The sequence below is a fragment of the Gouania willdenowi genome, chromosome 20, assembly GCF_900634775.1.
Source record: "Gouania willdenowi chromosome 20, fGouWil2.1, whole genome shotgun sequence".
Classification (NCBI taxonomy): Eukaryota; Metazoa; Chordata; class Actinopteri; order Blenniiformes; family Gobiesocidae; genus Gouania; species Gouania willdenowi.
Window position 1 is genome coordinate 28,658,673 of NC_041063.1, and position 15,249 is coordinate 28,673,921.

General features: G+C 39.6%; 1 protein-coding gene across 3 annotated transcripts in view; it reads right to left on the reverse strand.

The window, feature by feature from the left end:
* Positions 1-9,274: 9,274 nt before the first annotated feature.
* l3mbtl4 (L3MBTL histone methyl-lysine binding protein 4) overlaps positions 9,275-15,249 on the reverse strand; it is a 28,588-nt gene continuing 22,613 nt past the window's right edge. For 2 of the 3 annotated variants that reach the window (XM_028434310.1, XM_028434311.1), the window contains exons 14-15: positions 9,768-9,830; positions 9,544-9,685 (exon numbers count right to left, since the gene is read on the reverse strand). In XM_028434310.1, the coding sequence (XP_028290111.1) occupies positions 9,796-9,830 (35 nt within the window). In that variant the 3' untranslated portion in view covers positions 9,544-9,685; positions 9,768-9,795. Of the gene's footprint in view, positions 9,686-9,767; positions 9,831-15,249 lie in introns of all 3 variants that reach the window. The other variant, XM_028434309.1, reaches the window with a different exon arrangement.

Here is a 15,249-nt window from a genome sequence, read left to right on the forward strand (position 1 = left end):
AAAGCTCGTTTCTTTCCTGGTCAAACATTCTTATCTTCTTCGTATCATAATTTCATCTTTTCATTTATGTTTTCTGTGTGTGATGTGTTCTCATCTGCAGTCATTGTTCCTGTTATTACTCCTCATCACTCTCGTTGTTATCCGTATCCCCTCAGGCTTTCTTTTCCAGATGTTGTTTACGTTCTTCCAGCTGTTTTGATCTTGTATGCGTGTAGGAATGTCCTCCGTGTTTTCTCTTTAAATCTTGTCAGATTAACGGATTGTTGTGTCTCTGCGTCAAGGTTATTCCAGAGGTTCATGGCTCTATACACAGTACTATGTTTCCCAACGTTAGATTTAACCCTGTTTGGTCTAAACACATTATTATGTCTGAAGTTTGTATGTGAAACGTTTTTGTATCTGATGTGGTAGTTTTTTAGATGAAGCCCTAAATGCATGTATTTGTGTGTTATAGTGTATTATTTCTTGCAGTTTTAGGTATTTTGCCTCCACAAATAAATCGTTTGTGTGTGTGTTGTGTGGTGGTTTATGTAAAATTCTTATAGCTTTTTTTTGTAGTTTAAATAGTGGTTCAAGATACGTTTTGTAGTTATTTCCCCATATTTCGGAGCAGTAATTTAAGTGCGATGCTATGAGTGAAGAATAGATTGTTTTAAGTGATTTGGTTTGTAGGATTTGTTGAAGCTTCCATAGGATGTAACTGCTTATAGCAACTTTGTTTTTAACTATTTGTATATGTTTTTTCCAGGTCAGCTTGTCGTCCATCCACACTCCTAGTGCCCTATATTCTTTTACTTCTTCTATTATTTCCTTGTTTAGTTTCAGTCTTATATCTCCTGTTATTTTTCTCTTTCCGAAATTAATGAATTTTGTTTTACTGACGTTTAGGGCTAGTTTATTTACATCTAACCAAGTTTGAATTTTTGATAGTTCTTCATTTGTTGACTCTATTAGAGTCTTAATGTCTTTACCTGATCATAGAATGGTTGTATCGTCTGCAAACAACGTTAGTTTGAGGCAATTTGTGACTTTGAAAATGTCGTGTATGTATAAAAAATTGAACCCTGAGGAACACCACACTGTATGGTTTGGCATTTTGATGTGTGTTCTTCAAAGTCAACATATTGTTTCCTATTTGTCATATAGCTTTTAATCCATTTTAAGGCGTTGTACTTTATTCCATAATTTTGAAGTTTTTCTTGTAGAATATCATGATTAATTGTGTCAAAGGCTTTTTTTAGGTCCAGAAAAATTCCGAATACAAATAGTTTTTTTTCTAATGCTTCTCTTATATTCTCCGTGATGTCAATTATAGCCATTGCTGTTGAACGTCCTTTTCTAAACCCATATTGTCCTTCATGTAGTATATTATTGTCTTCTATAAATTTGTCGAGTCTTTTCATGAAAAGTTTTTCCAGTATTTTTGATAATTGTGGTAATATTGATATAGGTCGATAATTAGTGAAATTACATTTTTCTCCACCCTTGTAAATCGGTCTGATTCTTGAATGATAGATTACTTATATATGTTAGTGGCGGGGTTATTTCAGCTGTTATGGTTTTTATTAGACTCATAGTTAGATTATTAACGTTTCTGGATTTTTTTGAGGTACAGGTAGTGATTATTCTGTCCACCTCTGCTTCTGTTACTTCTTCAAGTATGAAATACTTATCAATGTCTTTCTTCTCATTGTCAAAATGGTTCCATTTAAGTGTTTATTAATCCCTTTCTCCATCTCTTTTCCAGTATTTATGAAAAAACTGTTGAGTTCTTGTGCTATTTTGTTTTTATTGTGTTCTTTTACGTTGTTTATTATAAAATGGTCTGTATCGTTTTCTTTGCTTTTACGCATGGTTATGGTGTTTATAATTTCCCACAATTTTTTGTTTATCATATCTTATGTAAATATTCAGCTGAGCAACTTTAACGTTTTCATCAGAGTCACAGGAATCTACGACAACATTAGTGAACACAGGTAATTATCAAAGACCTTTTATTGTTTAACAATGACTGTGTTACTGTTAGCCTTCGCTAAGCTACTTAGCTTCAACTACACCTGCATAAGTACAGCAGATAAAGACAATAAGTTGACTATGATATGTTTGTTTATCATTATAGATGCTCTAAATGCTGACTGTGCACATCTGTGATCACATTGTTGAGACTCAATAAAACCAGAATCAGAACAAGTTTGTGTTAAACTAACGAGTCCTGATGTTATTTATTCATCTGTGTTTGAACTGAGAACCTACTGTGACTGTATTTAATGTTTGTGTCATCATCATGTTATTAATGATCAATAACACCTTATTGATCCACATGTGTTTTAAATCTATTGCTGCTGTTTGATTGGTTTCAATACATTTTGATGTGAGGAAATAATTACATTCTATTTAAATGTTACTCATTAGGTGATTATTGTATGAATTTTTCAATTCTATAAATGTATCAAAATAAAACAATACAAACCTAATAGTGTTACAGCAGGTTATGTTTCTATCTTATGAAAAGTGGATGTAAAGAATAATTAAATGATCTGAATAAAATAAAATACGTGTGTGTGTTTACAAGTAGGTATTAAACAATGAACAAAGTCCTTGTAAAATACAACATAAATAACTTTATTTACACAAAGTAATAATATATTTACAAACCAACTCATTATATATTAACATTTATTTATAAATAATTGTAGGTTTTCTATTAGAAAGGACCAAAGTCTGCCTCGATCTGCTCCAGAACCAACACCAGTCCAACCAGTGCTGAGGACTTCATCATGAGCTGGAGGTTCTGGACCATGGACGTAGTCCTGGACCTGGTTCTGGTCCATGAACCGTGTCCCTGACTGTTCCATGAAGAACATCTGTATTAACATCTTCCTCCTTTTTTTTCCTGCATAGAAGCATTAAATGAATATATTAATTTATTATTTATTTCTCCACAATAAGAAAATACAAAAACAAACAATTGTGTAATTCTTAAGCTAAAGTGTGAAGGTTGAAGCAAAGTTTATATAAATCTAACTTATCACAATAAAACTAAACTAAACTCTAGATAATATCACATATTTATCTTATTTAACAATATATAATCTACACAAGTGTTATATACAGTTTATACATCACATCAAACATAAATACACATGAATGTATATTTCACATGTTCTTGGTAGAATTGTTGCTGTTCTTTCTTATATTTACTAACAATATATGATTTAAAAAGCTTTTTAAACTGGTTTATGTTGTTTTATTTCATCACTTACACAGTTCCATAATTTAACCTGATATTGTTATATTCATCTTTTTAACTGTTGTTCTAACATTTTTCATCTTTAAATGTAGTTTTCCTCTTAAATTATTTTCTCCTTCTCTCTAAAATAAAACTTTTATGTAACACTTTTATAAATAAACATTTATTTTATAAATCATTTGGACAGTTTAGAGTTTGATGAAATCTGGAGTTTTAAATCTGGTGTTTTTAACAATAATCCATGTGTGTGTCTCTGTATCCTGTGTTATTGATCAGTCTGATGATCTTTATTACATTATCAATAACAGTTGGATGTTCATCATGTATGTATTTCCCTAAACTTCTAGATATTAAATAAAATATGATAAAACAAGTGTATAATAAAGACTGTGCTATGCTTTATGATTAATAATGAGCCTGGTTTTGTCCAGAAATAGAAAATAATATTAGTTTCATTTATTCATAAACAAATATAAATTAATGTAAATGGTGTATAATAATATTTCAGGATGAACCAACAGATAATATTGATCATGTTGATGTTTACATAGAATAAATAAATCTAACTGTATTTATTCTGAGATGAAGATGAGCTGAGCTACAGATAAACCTTTAAATCTAACTGTGAAATGATCAGAAACGTTGTTACCATATTAATATTATTACATAATCATTGTGTAACAATAAGATCAATGAAATATTACAGCTTCTTTCAGGAATATTAAAGTATTATGTTTCCTAGCTAACCACAGGCTAACTAACTAGCCTACACCACGTTAGACGTAACGTTCATAATATTGATGAGGGAATATTGTAGCAAGTTAATATTGGTAGTATTTTAATAACAGGTGAAATAAAACTTACAGTTCTACAGGACGAGTTCCTCTATGGCTGTAGTTCTGTTTGGTCCGTGAGGCTCCACCCACTTCCCCTGAACCTCTTCAGACATCCAGAACCAGGAAACAATGTTCTCCTCCTCTGACCACTGCTCTGTCTTCTTTCACTCACTTTTAAATGTTCTTTGTTGGATTTGCGCTAATGTGACTAGCCGCTCACTAGTTTAAAAAAAAAAAAAAAGGCTGCTTTTCGTTTTTTGGAGGACCGTCGATAACCCCGCCTACCACAGAGCTGAGCTGTAGCCCAGAAGCTATGTGGGGCCAGCGTAGCTCTGGTTTTTAGCTCAGAGAGCTGGAGCTATGTTGGTGGAAACAGAATGGCTCGGAGCCAAAACACGCGCTAGCTCCAGGTTAGCTCCAGCTCCTGCCTGGTGGAAAAACCCTATGTGAGCAGCTGTTGTGAGACTCTGGGGGGTGAAGGTGTTGGAGTGAGGCTGGTCAGAGGTGTGAGGGGGAGGAGTCAGGTCTGACCCATTGTCTATCAAATCTACAATAGAAGTTATTCAGACTGTTGGTCAGGTAGAGGTCGTTAGCAGCATCAGGAGCTCTGAGCTTGTAGTTGCTTATTTACCTGAGCCTCTCCAGACAGAAGCAGTCGTTAGCAGAGAACTGATGTTGTAGTTTCTCTGAGTCTTTTCTCACCTCCTTTCCAAACGTGTACTTTGACTCTCTGTACCTGGCTCTGTCTCCACTCCTGAAAGCGTCCTCTTTGTCTGCCCTCAGCCCTCTGAGCTTAGCTGTGAACCAGGGTTTGTCATTGTTATAACTCACCCTGGTCTTTGATGGAATACAGCTGTCCTCACAGAAGCTGATGTAGGACGTCACAGCGTCTGTAAACTCATCCAGAGAACTGTTCACAGACCTGAAAACATCCCAGTCAGTCCAGTCCAAACACTCCTGGAGTTTCTCCACTGCTTCACTGGTCCACTGTTTAGATTCCTTCACCACAGGTTTACAGAGCTTCAGCCTCTGTCTGTATGAAGGAATCAGGTGGACCATCAAATGGTCCGATTGGCCCAGTGCAGCGTGGGAAACAGTGTGATAAGCACTGCTTAGTGTGGTGTAACAGTGATCCAGTGTCTTCTCCTCTCTGATCAGACATTTAATTAATTGTCTATATTTGGGGAGATGGTGTGAGAGGTTACCTTTATTAAAGTCACCAAGCACAATGATAAAAGAGTCCGGGTAGGTCCGCTCCACGCACAGGATCTGGTCGGCGAGTGTGCGCTGTGCCTCACACACATCAGCTGACGGTGGGATGTACACACCAACCAGGATGAATGAAGCGAACTCACGGGGAGAATAGAAGGGTTTGCTGTTGATAATAAAGGATTCCAGGTGAGGAGAGCAGTGCTGGAGGATCACTGTCATGTAGTTACACCAGTTACTGTTCACATAAAAGCAGATTCCTCCACCTTTCCTCTTCTCTGTAGCTCCATGTCTCGGTCCACTCTGTGAAGTTGGAAGCCGGCCAACTGCAGCGCAGAGTCCGGTACCGCTCCACACAGCCATGTTTCCGTGAAGCACAGAACAGAAGATGAGGAGAAGTCTCTGTTTCTACCCAACAGCAGCTGGAGTTCGTCCACTTTGTTACACAGTGAGCGCACGTTAGAGAGGAATATCCCCGGTAACGGTGTGCGTCTGCTGCGCTAACGGAGGCGCACAAGCTCTTTTTCCTCTCCTCTGGCACTTCACTGCGTGAGCAAAGGTGACCAACCTTTGAGTAAAATGTCCAGTAAATCCACAGAGGAAGCGATGAAATATAAATCCTTGTTGCCCTGATGTTAAAGAACTCTGGAGTAAGAGCACTCAATAGAGGATTTTTACAGCAAAAACATGACAAAATAGTGCGCACCAACACACCACAGCAGCCATCCGTGGCGCCATCTTGCTTCAGGGCATCATGATTGTTTCAATTCAATTCAACTTTACTTATATAGCGTAAATTACAAATCATCTCAAAGCGCTGAACAAAATATAAAGTCCATAATGAGAAAGAAAGAATCCAACAAGATTCACATGAACAAACATTTAGTGACAGTGGGAAAAAAAAACTCCCTTATTTTTATAGGAATAAATCTCTGTTAGAACCAGGTTCAGAGGTGGAGAACATCTGGTTCCACTAGGGTTAGTGAACAGGATCAATGACTATCGACCCATTGCTCTGACGTCTGTAGTCATGAAGTCCTTTGAGAAGCTGAGCCACCTGAAGGACATCACAGGACCCCTGCTGGACCCCCTACAGTTTGCCTATCGGGTAAACAGGTCAGTAGAGGATGTAGTCAACATGGACTGAACTACATCCTGCATCACCTCCACTCCCCAGGGACCTACGCTAGGATCCTGTTTGTGGATTTCAGCTCTGCGTTCAACACCATCATCCTGGACATCCTTCACCAGAAACTCACCCAGCTCACAGTGCTGGCCTCCACCTGTCAGTGGATCACCAACTTCCTGTCTGACAGGAAGCATCAAGTAAGGCTGGGAAGCATCACATCCAGCACCCGGTCACTCAGCACTGGCGCCCCCCAGGGGTGTGTTCTCTCCCCACTGCTATTCTCCCTCTACACCAATGACTGCACCTCAGGGGACCCCTCTGTGAAACTCCTGAAGTTTGCAGACGACACCACCATCATCGGTCTCATCAGGGATGGGGACGAGTCTGCCTTCAGACGGAGGTGGAACAGCTGGATCTCTGGTGCAGTCAGAAACATCTGGAACTGAACCCGCTCAAGACTGTGGAGATGACAGTGGACTTCAGGAGAAATCCCCCCCCACTCCCCCCCTTACCATTCTGAATAGCAAAGTGGCTACCGTGGACTCCTTCAGGTTCCTGGGATCCACAATCTCACAGGACCTGAAGTGGACCTCCCACATAGACACAACCAGGGAAAAGGCACAGCAGAGGAAGTACTTCCTGTATCAGCAGAGGAAGTACTTCCTGTATCAGCTGAGGAAGTTCAACCTGCTCCAGGAGCTGCTGACCATGTTCTACACCTCCATCATTCAGTCTGTTCTGTGCACCTCCATCATTGTCTGGTTTGGATCTACAACCAAACTAGACAAACACAGACTACAAAGGATAGTCAGGACTGTAGAAAAGATCATTGGTGTTGATCTGCCCTCCATCCAAGACTTATACCTGTCCAGGGTCAGGAAACGGGCAGGTAGCATCACTGCAGACTCCTCCCACCCTGCACACAATCTGTTTAAACTCCTCCCCTCTGGCAGACGCTACAGATCACTGTACGCCATAAAAACAGTTTGTTCCCCCAGGCTGTCACTGTGATCAACACTAAACAGTCATAGAGAGTCAGACCTGTTTCTGTTACTGTGAAATAACCTGGAACTAAACATAACAACCCTGGATCAACCTGTCACTGAGAATGTTCATGTACATAAACATATAATATTTAAATGTTCACCTGCACTACTGCACTATTATTATTATTATTACTATCTTGTTATATTATCTTATTTAGTTTTGCATATATTAGTCTTTAACTGCTGTTTATATTTTTCGAGTTGATTATTATTTAATTTTACATTATTAGAGAGAGCACAGTTCACCAAGTCAAATTCCTCGTGTGTATAACATACATTACATGATCAATAAAGTTGATTCTGATTCAGAAGGACAAACAGAATAGAATAGAAGGATAGACCATCAGAATGTTCTAGACTAGTTGAGCTGTGAACCATTGATCAGGAACCACCAGCTCCAGCATCAAAACACCTGAAACAGAAAAGAGAACCCTCAGAGGAGAGGAGAAGACACAGACTGCAGAACAACATGATACACTCGTTCCTAGTGGTTATGTTAATATTAATATTAAATGTATTACAGTATCCTCCATGATCTGAGATGTTACCACTACAGACCAGGTTTCATCTTCTACTGATCACATGTAATGATCTATGTGGTGGACATCAGTGTAAATGAAGCAGTGTGAGCAGTATGATGGTTATACAACCAGGGACAGAAGTGGGGGGTTGGTCTACAACCTGGTACAACTGTGTCTGACTGGACATCATCTCATTACAGCCATTAGAGCTATGTGTGTAGATGGTGGATCATGTTTATAATGTTCTACTATATTATCTTAGTTCTTAGTTCCTATTTTTAGCTTTAGAGCTTTGTTCCTAGTGGTTAGCTTAACGCTATTATACAGTATATGCTTTAGTAAATAAGTAGGTTTAGAGTTTAACCTTAAAGGTAGAGAGTAGCAGCCTCCTGTAGTAAGACTGGGAGCTGGTTCTAAAGGGGAGGAGCCTGGTAGCTGAACGCTCCGCCTCCTGTTCTACTTCTAGACACTTTAGGAACTTCTAGAAGACCATCAGACTGAGAGCAGAGTGATCTACCTGGATGATAGGACACTAACAGGTCTCTATAGATATACAGGAGCTAGATCATGTAGAGCTTTGTATGTTAACAGGAGGATTTTAAACTCTATTGTAGATTTTACAGGAAGTCAATGAAGAGAAGCCAATACTGTAGAAATATGTTCTCTCCTGTTAGTACCTGTTAGTATTCTAGCTGCAGCATTCTGAATTAACTGGAGACTTTTTAGTGAGTTACTAGGACATCCTGACAGTATAGAGTTACAATAATCTAATCTAGATGTAACACATGCATGGATCAGTTTTTCAGCATCACTCTGGGTCAAGATATTCCTGATTTTATAGATATTACAGAGGTAGAAGAAGGCTGTCCTTGAGATTTGTTTAATATGAGAATTAAAGGATAAGTCAGTATCAAAGATAAGTTTTTTACTGTGGTTGCTAGGTGACAGAGTGATGTCATCTAGAGACACTATTTACTCTGATAATTTATCTCATCCAGGATGTGATGTCTAGTTTTAATAACTGATGAGTTGATGTGATTGATTTAAATGTGTAACCAATGACGATGACTCTGTTTGAAGAACAATGATGAGGAGATAAAACAGACTACATTCATCACCATGGTAACTGATGTCACTATCCAGCTTTACTACAACCAGATCAGGGATAAGATAAACCAGGATTATCCTACGTTAGCACAACAGGCCCCCATTTGTTGTGTTTACTGTTTATAATAATAATATATTTGTCACCGTACAGACAAAACAGAATAAACAAACAAAGATAAGGTGGACAATAATGGAAGTTTATAGAGTTTATAGGAAAGCAGACCAGAATCAGAGCTATGGACTGGAACTGATCATAAATTATTATTGATTAATGTTTATTGTTATTGTTTTGAGAAGCAGCCAATGAGAGGTGGGGATCTCTAATATTTATTGATCATGTGATTAATGAACGCTGAGTCGTTGGAAAAGGTACAAATAAAGATCTGTTTTAGATTTAATCAACTTGTCTTCTGACAAGGAGGGGGAGGGGCTTATGTGGAGCTCTCAGCCTGTGATTGGCTACTGTCCTCAGCGTGTTTGAACATCAGGATTGAGTTGTAGATTTTGAGGGCGGGGCCTAATTTGATGGACATGATCCTGACGATGTCCTGTTGGGTGAGCAGCAGGAAGGCCCGCCCATCAATTTGCTGGACAGACACAAGAACCAATCAGATCACTTCAGCCACCTGTGATGTCACTGAGTCTACAGCACCTGATTGGTCAACTCACCTCCTCTCTGAAGAGCTCCGCCTGTCCTTCACAACCAGGAAGAGAACGCACAAAATCTGACACCTGGACAACAGACAGGTGAGAGACAGACAGTGAGCTAGTGTCTGTAGCTGTCCGTAAGTAAGTCCGTAGCTGTCAGTAGGTGTGTCAGTAGGTGTCTGTATGTGTGTCAGTAGCTGTGTATGGTCCAAAGGATTGATAGTTGGTAATGGAGGAGGGAGCTGATGCTTATAGACGGAGCCCCAACTGAAAGGGCAATGACTTCACCTCTATGATGTCACTACGCTCCAAACGCCAGTATAAAAGAGCCACCATCGTGGGTGGGGCCACTGGCTGTGATCTCAAAGAGAGGCAAGGCAAGGCAAATTTATTTATATAGCGCATTTCATACTCAAGGCAACTCAATGTGCTTTACATGATAAAACATTCAATTGTTTAAAATCAATAAGAACATTTAAAATCATCAGTAAAATCAATTAAAATCATCAGTAAAATCATCATTACATCAACAACATGACAAAAAATCTCTCTCTCAATCATATGCAGTAGAGAAAAAAGTTCCTTTAACTTTGATTTAAAAATGTTCACATGTGATGCTGACTTCAGCTCTGCTGCAGTTTGTTCCACTTCTTTGCAGCATAACAACTAAACACAGCATCACCATGGTTACTGTGAGCTCTGGGCTCCACTATCTGACCTGTGTCCATAGATCTCAGAGACCTGCTGGGTTCATACCTGACTAACATGTCACTGATGTATTCTGGACCAAACCCATTCACACATTTATAACCAGCAGCAGAACTTTACAGTCTCCTCTGAGGCTGACTGGGAGCCAGTGTAAAGACTTTAAAACTGGAGTAATGTGCTCTGACCTCTTTGTTCTGGTTAAGACCCGAGCTGCAGCGTTCTGAACCAGCTGTAGCTGTTTGATGCTCTTTTGGGGGATTCCTGTCAGAAGACCATTACAATAGTCCAGTCTGCTGGAGATAAAAGCATGGACCAGTTTCTCCTGATCTTTCTGAGCCATTAAACCTTTCACTCTGGAGATGTTCTTTAGGTGGTAGAAGATGTTTTTGTGATAGATTTGATCTGATGCTGAATGTCAGATCTGAGTCAATCAGAACACCAAGGTTTTTGACTTGGTCTTTATCTTCTAAAGATCCAGACTCAGATACTTGCTGACAGCAGTCCTCTTTTCCTTGTTACCAAAGACAATCACCTCCATCTTGTCATGGTTTAGTTGAAGGAAGTTTTCACTCATCCATCAGTTTACTTTTTCTAAACAGTCACACAACACCTCAATGGGACCATAGTCATCTGGGTTCAGTGATAGATATAGTTGTGTATCATCTGCGTAGCTCTGATAATCAACCTTACAGTTGTGTAAAATGTGTCCTAAAGGAAGCATATAAAGGCTAAACAGAAGAGGTCCAAGAACAGATCCCTGAGGAACCCCACAGGACATTGGTAATCTGTCAGATTCAAAGTTTACAATGTTTACAAAATAACTTTGATCCTCCAAGTAGAACTTAAACCATTACTTTAACATTTAGTCCAACTCATGTTTGCAATCTGTGCAACAAAATTGTATGATCTACAGTGTCAAATGCAGACTTAGATCAATAGAATGAGAACAGATACTTTTCCTGAATCAGTGTTCAACCTTATGTCATTGATCACTTTGATCAGATCAGTTTCAGTGCTGTGATGAGAACCAAAACCTGACTGAAATGTATCAAATATTTTGTTGAATGTTAAGAATTGACTCAGTTGGTTGAAGACCACCTTCTCAATGATCTTGGCCATGAATGGAAGGTTGCTGATTGGTCTATAGTTAGCCAGTATAGAGGCATCCAGTGTTCTCTTTTTAACAGAGGTTTAACAGCAGCTACTTTCAGGGATTTTGGTACGGTGCCTGATTGGAATGATCAGTTAATTATCTGATACTAATCAGTGATAAATGACTTTACAACAGTTTTAAATAAGTTTGAGGGTTTTGTGTCAAGGCAACACGTTGATGGATTCAGCTGCTGAACAGTCTCCTCTATTGTTTTTGGGTTCACTGTAATAAACTCTAACATTGTAGTTGACTCCTCCCTCAGTGGTTGAAGCTGTTCAAGCTTTTTGTGATTTTGCTGGTTTGTTCTGATGTTTGACCTTATTGATTGTATTTTTTCATTGAAATATACAGCAAATTCATTGCATTTTCCAGCTGACAGTAATTCAGGGGCTATCTGATCTGGGGGGGTTGTGAGCTTTTCAATTACAGAAAACAACGTGCGAGAGTTGTTGACATTTTTGGCAATAATTTCAGAAAAGTATTGCTGCCTTGCTTTGAACAAGCCATCATTGAATTTTCGCAGACTTATTTTGTACAGTTCTAGATGAATTTGGAGTTTTGTTGATCTCCATTTACGCTCAGCTCTTCTACAGTCAGATTTCAAATTCTGCATTATCTCAGTCCTCCTCCAAGGTGTTTTCTGTGTGTTTGGTTTTCTCTTAGTTTTGATTGGAGCCACCACATCTATGACATTACAGACGTTTCTATTATACTCATCCAGAAGATCATCAACTGTCTCAGCACTCAATGTTGGTGTCATTGCTATGGCTTCCATAAACTGTGCACGTGTTGTCATTTATGTACCTTTTCTTTAAACACACATAACTAGGGGGAACAGATGTTACAGTCTCTAGGTCAAAAAAGACACAGAAATGATCAGATAGAGCTAAGTCTCTTACATCAACAGCAGAGATATCAACACCTTTAGAGATAACCAGATCCAAAGTGTGACCTTGAGTGTGTGTCGAACCAGTCACATGTTGTGTAAGACCAAAAGTATCCATTAAAGCATACAGTTCTTTGGCAGTATTGTCCATGTTATTGTCTACATGAATATTTAAGTCACCTGTTATTATTAAAAAGTTGTATTCAGTGCATACAACTGACAGCAGTTCAACAAACTCATCCATGAATTCTCCAGAAAATTTTGGGGGTCTATAAATGACTAAAAACAGAACTCTTGAATCACCCTTCAGTAAGAATGACATATATTCAAAGGAGATAAAATCACCAAATATTATTTCTTTGCACTGAAATATTGATTTAAAAATGGCAGCAACTCCACCACCTTTCCTGTAAGTACGACACTTATTTAAATAAATAAAGTCTTGTGGTGAACTTTCATTGAGAATAGTATTACTGATACCATCATTCAACCATGTTTCATTAAGAAATAAAAAGTCCAAGTGATGTGTTAAAATAATATCATTAATTAGTAGTGACTTGTTAACAAGAGATCTAACATTAAGAAGAGCTAATTTTAAAGACTTTACTGGAGACACTGGTGGACTTTTTGGATGACATGTTATAGGAGTCAAATTTTTATCTCTATTAAGATTTTTGTTTTTCTTTAATTTAACAATTTTACCTGTGTTACCTGTCACCACAGGAATTAAAGAAGCTGCATTAACTCCATAAGGCCCTGACTTTTTCTGGTTGTTCCTAAAAATAAAGCTATTGCAGTCTGGACCCAGCACACATCAGACCTGTGTCGCTCTAAGATGAACACAGCTGGCCTGAGGAGAAGAGTGATCCTGGGCCTGGTATCACTGAGGAGGGATGGGTGGTGCAGATTGACCATGGTGAGGTAAAGGGTGGGGTGTTAGTCTTGTGCCAGCCAGAACCAGCTCGTTCATCTGGGCAGTTAAATCCAAGAAGGCAGGGGTAGGAGAGAAGCTGGATGAGGTGGAAGTAGGTGAATTTTGGGGTGAAGCAGGTGGGTCCTGAGATGTGGGGGTTGGGTTGACCTCTTCATTTTGGCGATTTTTATTTCTTGCTGGAAGCTCATTGACTCCATGTTCTTTCCTTGTTGTTTTGTTCTCCGATGGTACATGTTGTCCTCTGTCTTTATCAGAACTGATAGCAGTGTGACTGGTGAAGTAAAACAAGTTGGATGTGAAGAGTTTTACTCCAGCCTTGTTTAGAGGCAGTCTGAAGGCAGAGGGCGTCTCAACTGTCAATCAGCTCCCTCCTCCATTACCAACTATCAATGCTTTGGACACACCCCCCCCCCAGCCGAACAGTAGGTGTGTCAGTAGGTGTGAGTAGGTGTGTCAGTAGCTGTGTCAGTAGCTGTGAGTAGGTGTGTCAGTAGCTGTCAGTAGGTGTGAGTAGGTGTGTCAATAGCTGTCAGTAGGTGTGTTAGTAGCTGTGAGTAGGTGTGTCAGTAGCTGTGAGTAGGTGTGTCAGTAGCTGTGTCAGTAGCTGTGAGTAGGTGTGTCAGTAGCTGTCAGTAGGTGTGTTAATAGGTGTCAGTAGGTGTGTTAATAGGTGTCAATAGGTGTGAGTAGGTGTGTCAGTAGCTGTCAGTAGGTGTTAGTAGGTGTGTCAGTAGCTGTCAGTAGGTGTTAGCAGGTGTGTCAGTAGCTGTCAGTAGATGTGTTAGTAGGTGTGTCAGTAGCTGTCAGTAGGTGTGAGTAGGTGTGTCAATAGCTGTCAGTAGGTGTGTTAGTAGGTGTGTCAGTAGCTGTCAGAAAGTGTGTTAGTAGGTGTGTCAGTAGCTGTCAGTAGGTGTTAGTAGGTGTGTCAATAGCTGTCAGTAGGTGTGTTAGTAGGTGTGTTAGTAGGTGTGTCAGTAGCTGTCAGTAGGTGTGAGTAGGTGTGTCAATAGCTGTCAGTAGGTGTGTTAGTAGGTGTGTCAGTAGCTGTCAGAAAGTGTGTTAGTAGGTGTGTCAGTAGCTGTCAGTAGGTGTTAGTAGGTGTGTCAGTAGCTGTCAGTAGGTGTGTTAGTAGGTGTCAGTAGCTGTCAGTAGATGTGTTAGTAGGTGTGTCAGTAGCTGTCAGTAGGTGTGAGTAGGTGTGTCAATAGCTGTCAGTAGGTGTGTTAGTAGGTGTGTCAGTAGCTGTCAGAAAGTGTGTTAGTAGGTGTGTCAGTAGCTGTCAGTAGGTGTGAGTAGGTGTGTCAATAGCTGTCAGTAGGTGTGTTAGTAGGTTTGTCAGTAGCTGTCAGAAAGTGTGTTAGTAGGTGTGTCAGTAGGTGTGAGTAGGTGTGTCAATAGCTGTCAGTAGGTGTTAGTAGGTGTGTCAGTAGCTGTCAGTAGGTGTGTTAGTAGGTGTGTCAGTAGCTGTCAGTAGGTGTGTTAATAGGTGTGTCAGTAGCTGTCAGTAGGTGTGTTAATAGGTGTGTCAGTAGCTGTCAGTAGGTGTTAGTAGGTGTGTCAGTAGCTGTCAGTAGGTGTGTCAGTAGGTGTGTCAGTAGCTGTCAGTAGGTGTGAGTAGGTGTGTCAATAGCTGTCAGTAGGTGTTAGTAGGTGTGTCAGTAGCTGTCAGTAGGTGTGTTAGTAGGTGTGTCAGTAGCTGTCAGTAGGTGTGTTAATAGGTGTGTCAGTAGCTGTCAGTAGGTGTGTTAATAGGTGTGTCAGTAGCTGTCAGTAGGTGTTAGTAGGTGTGTCAGTAGCTGTCAGTAGGTGTGTTAGTAGGTGT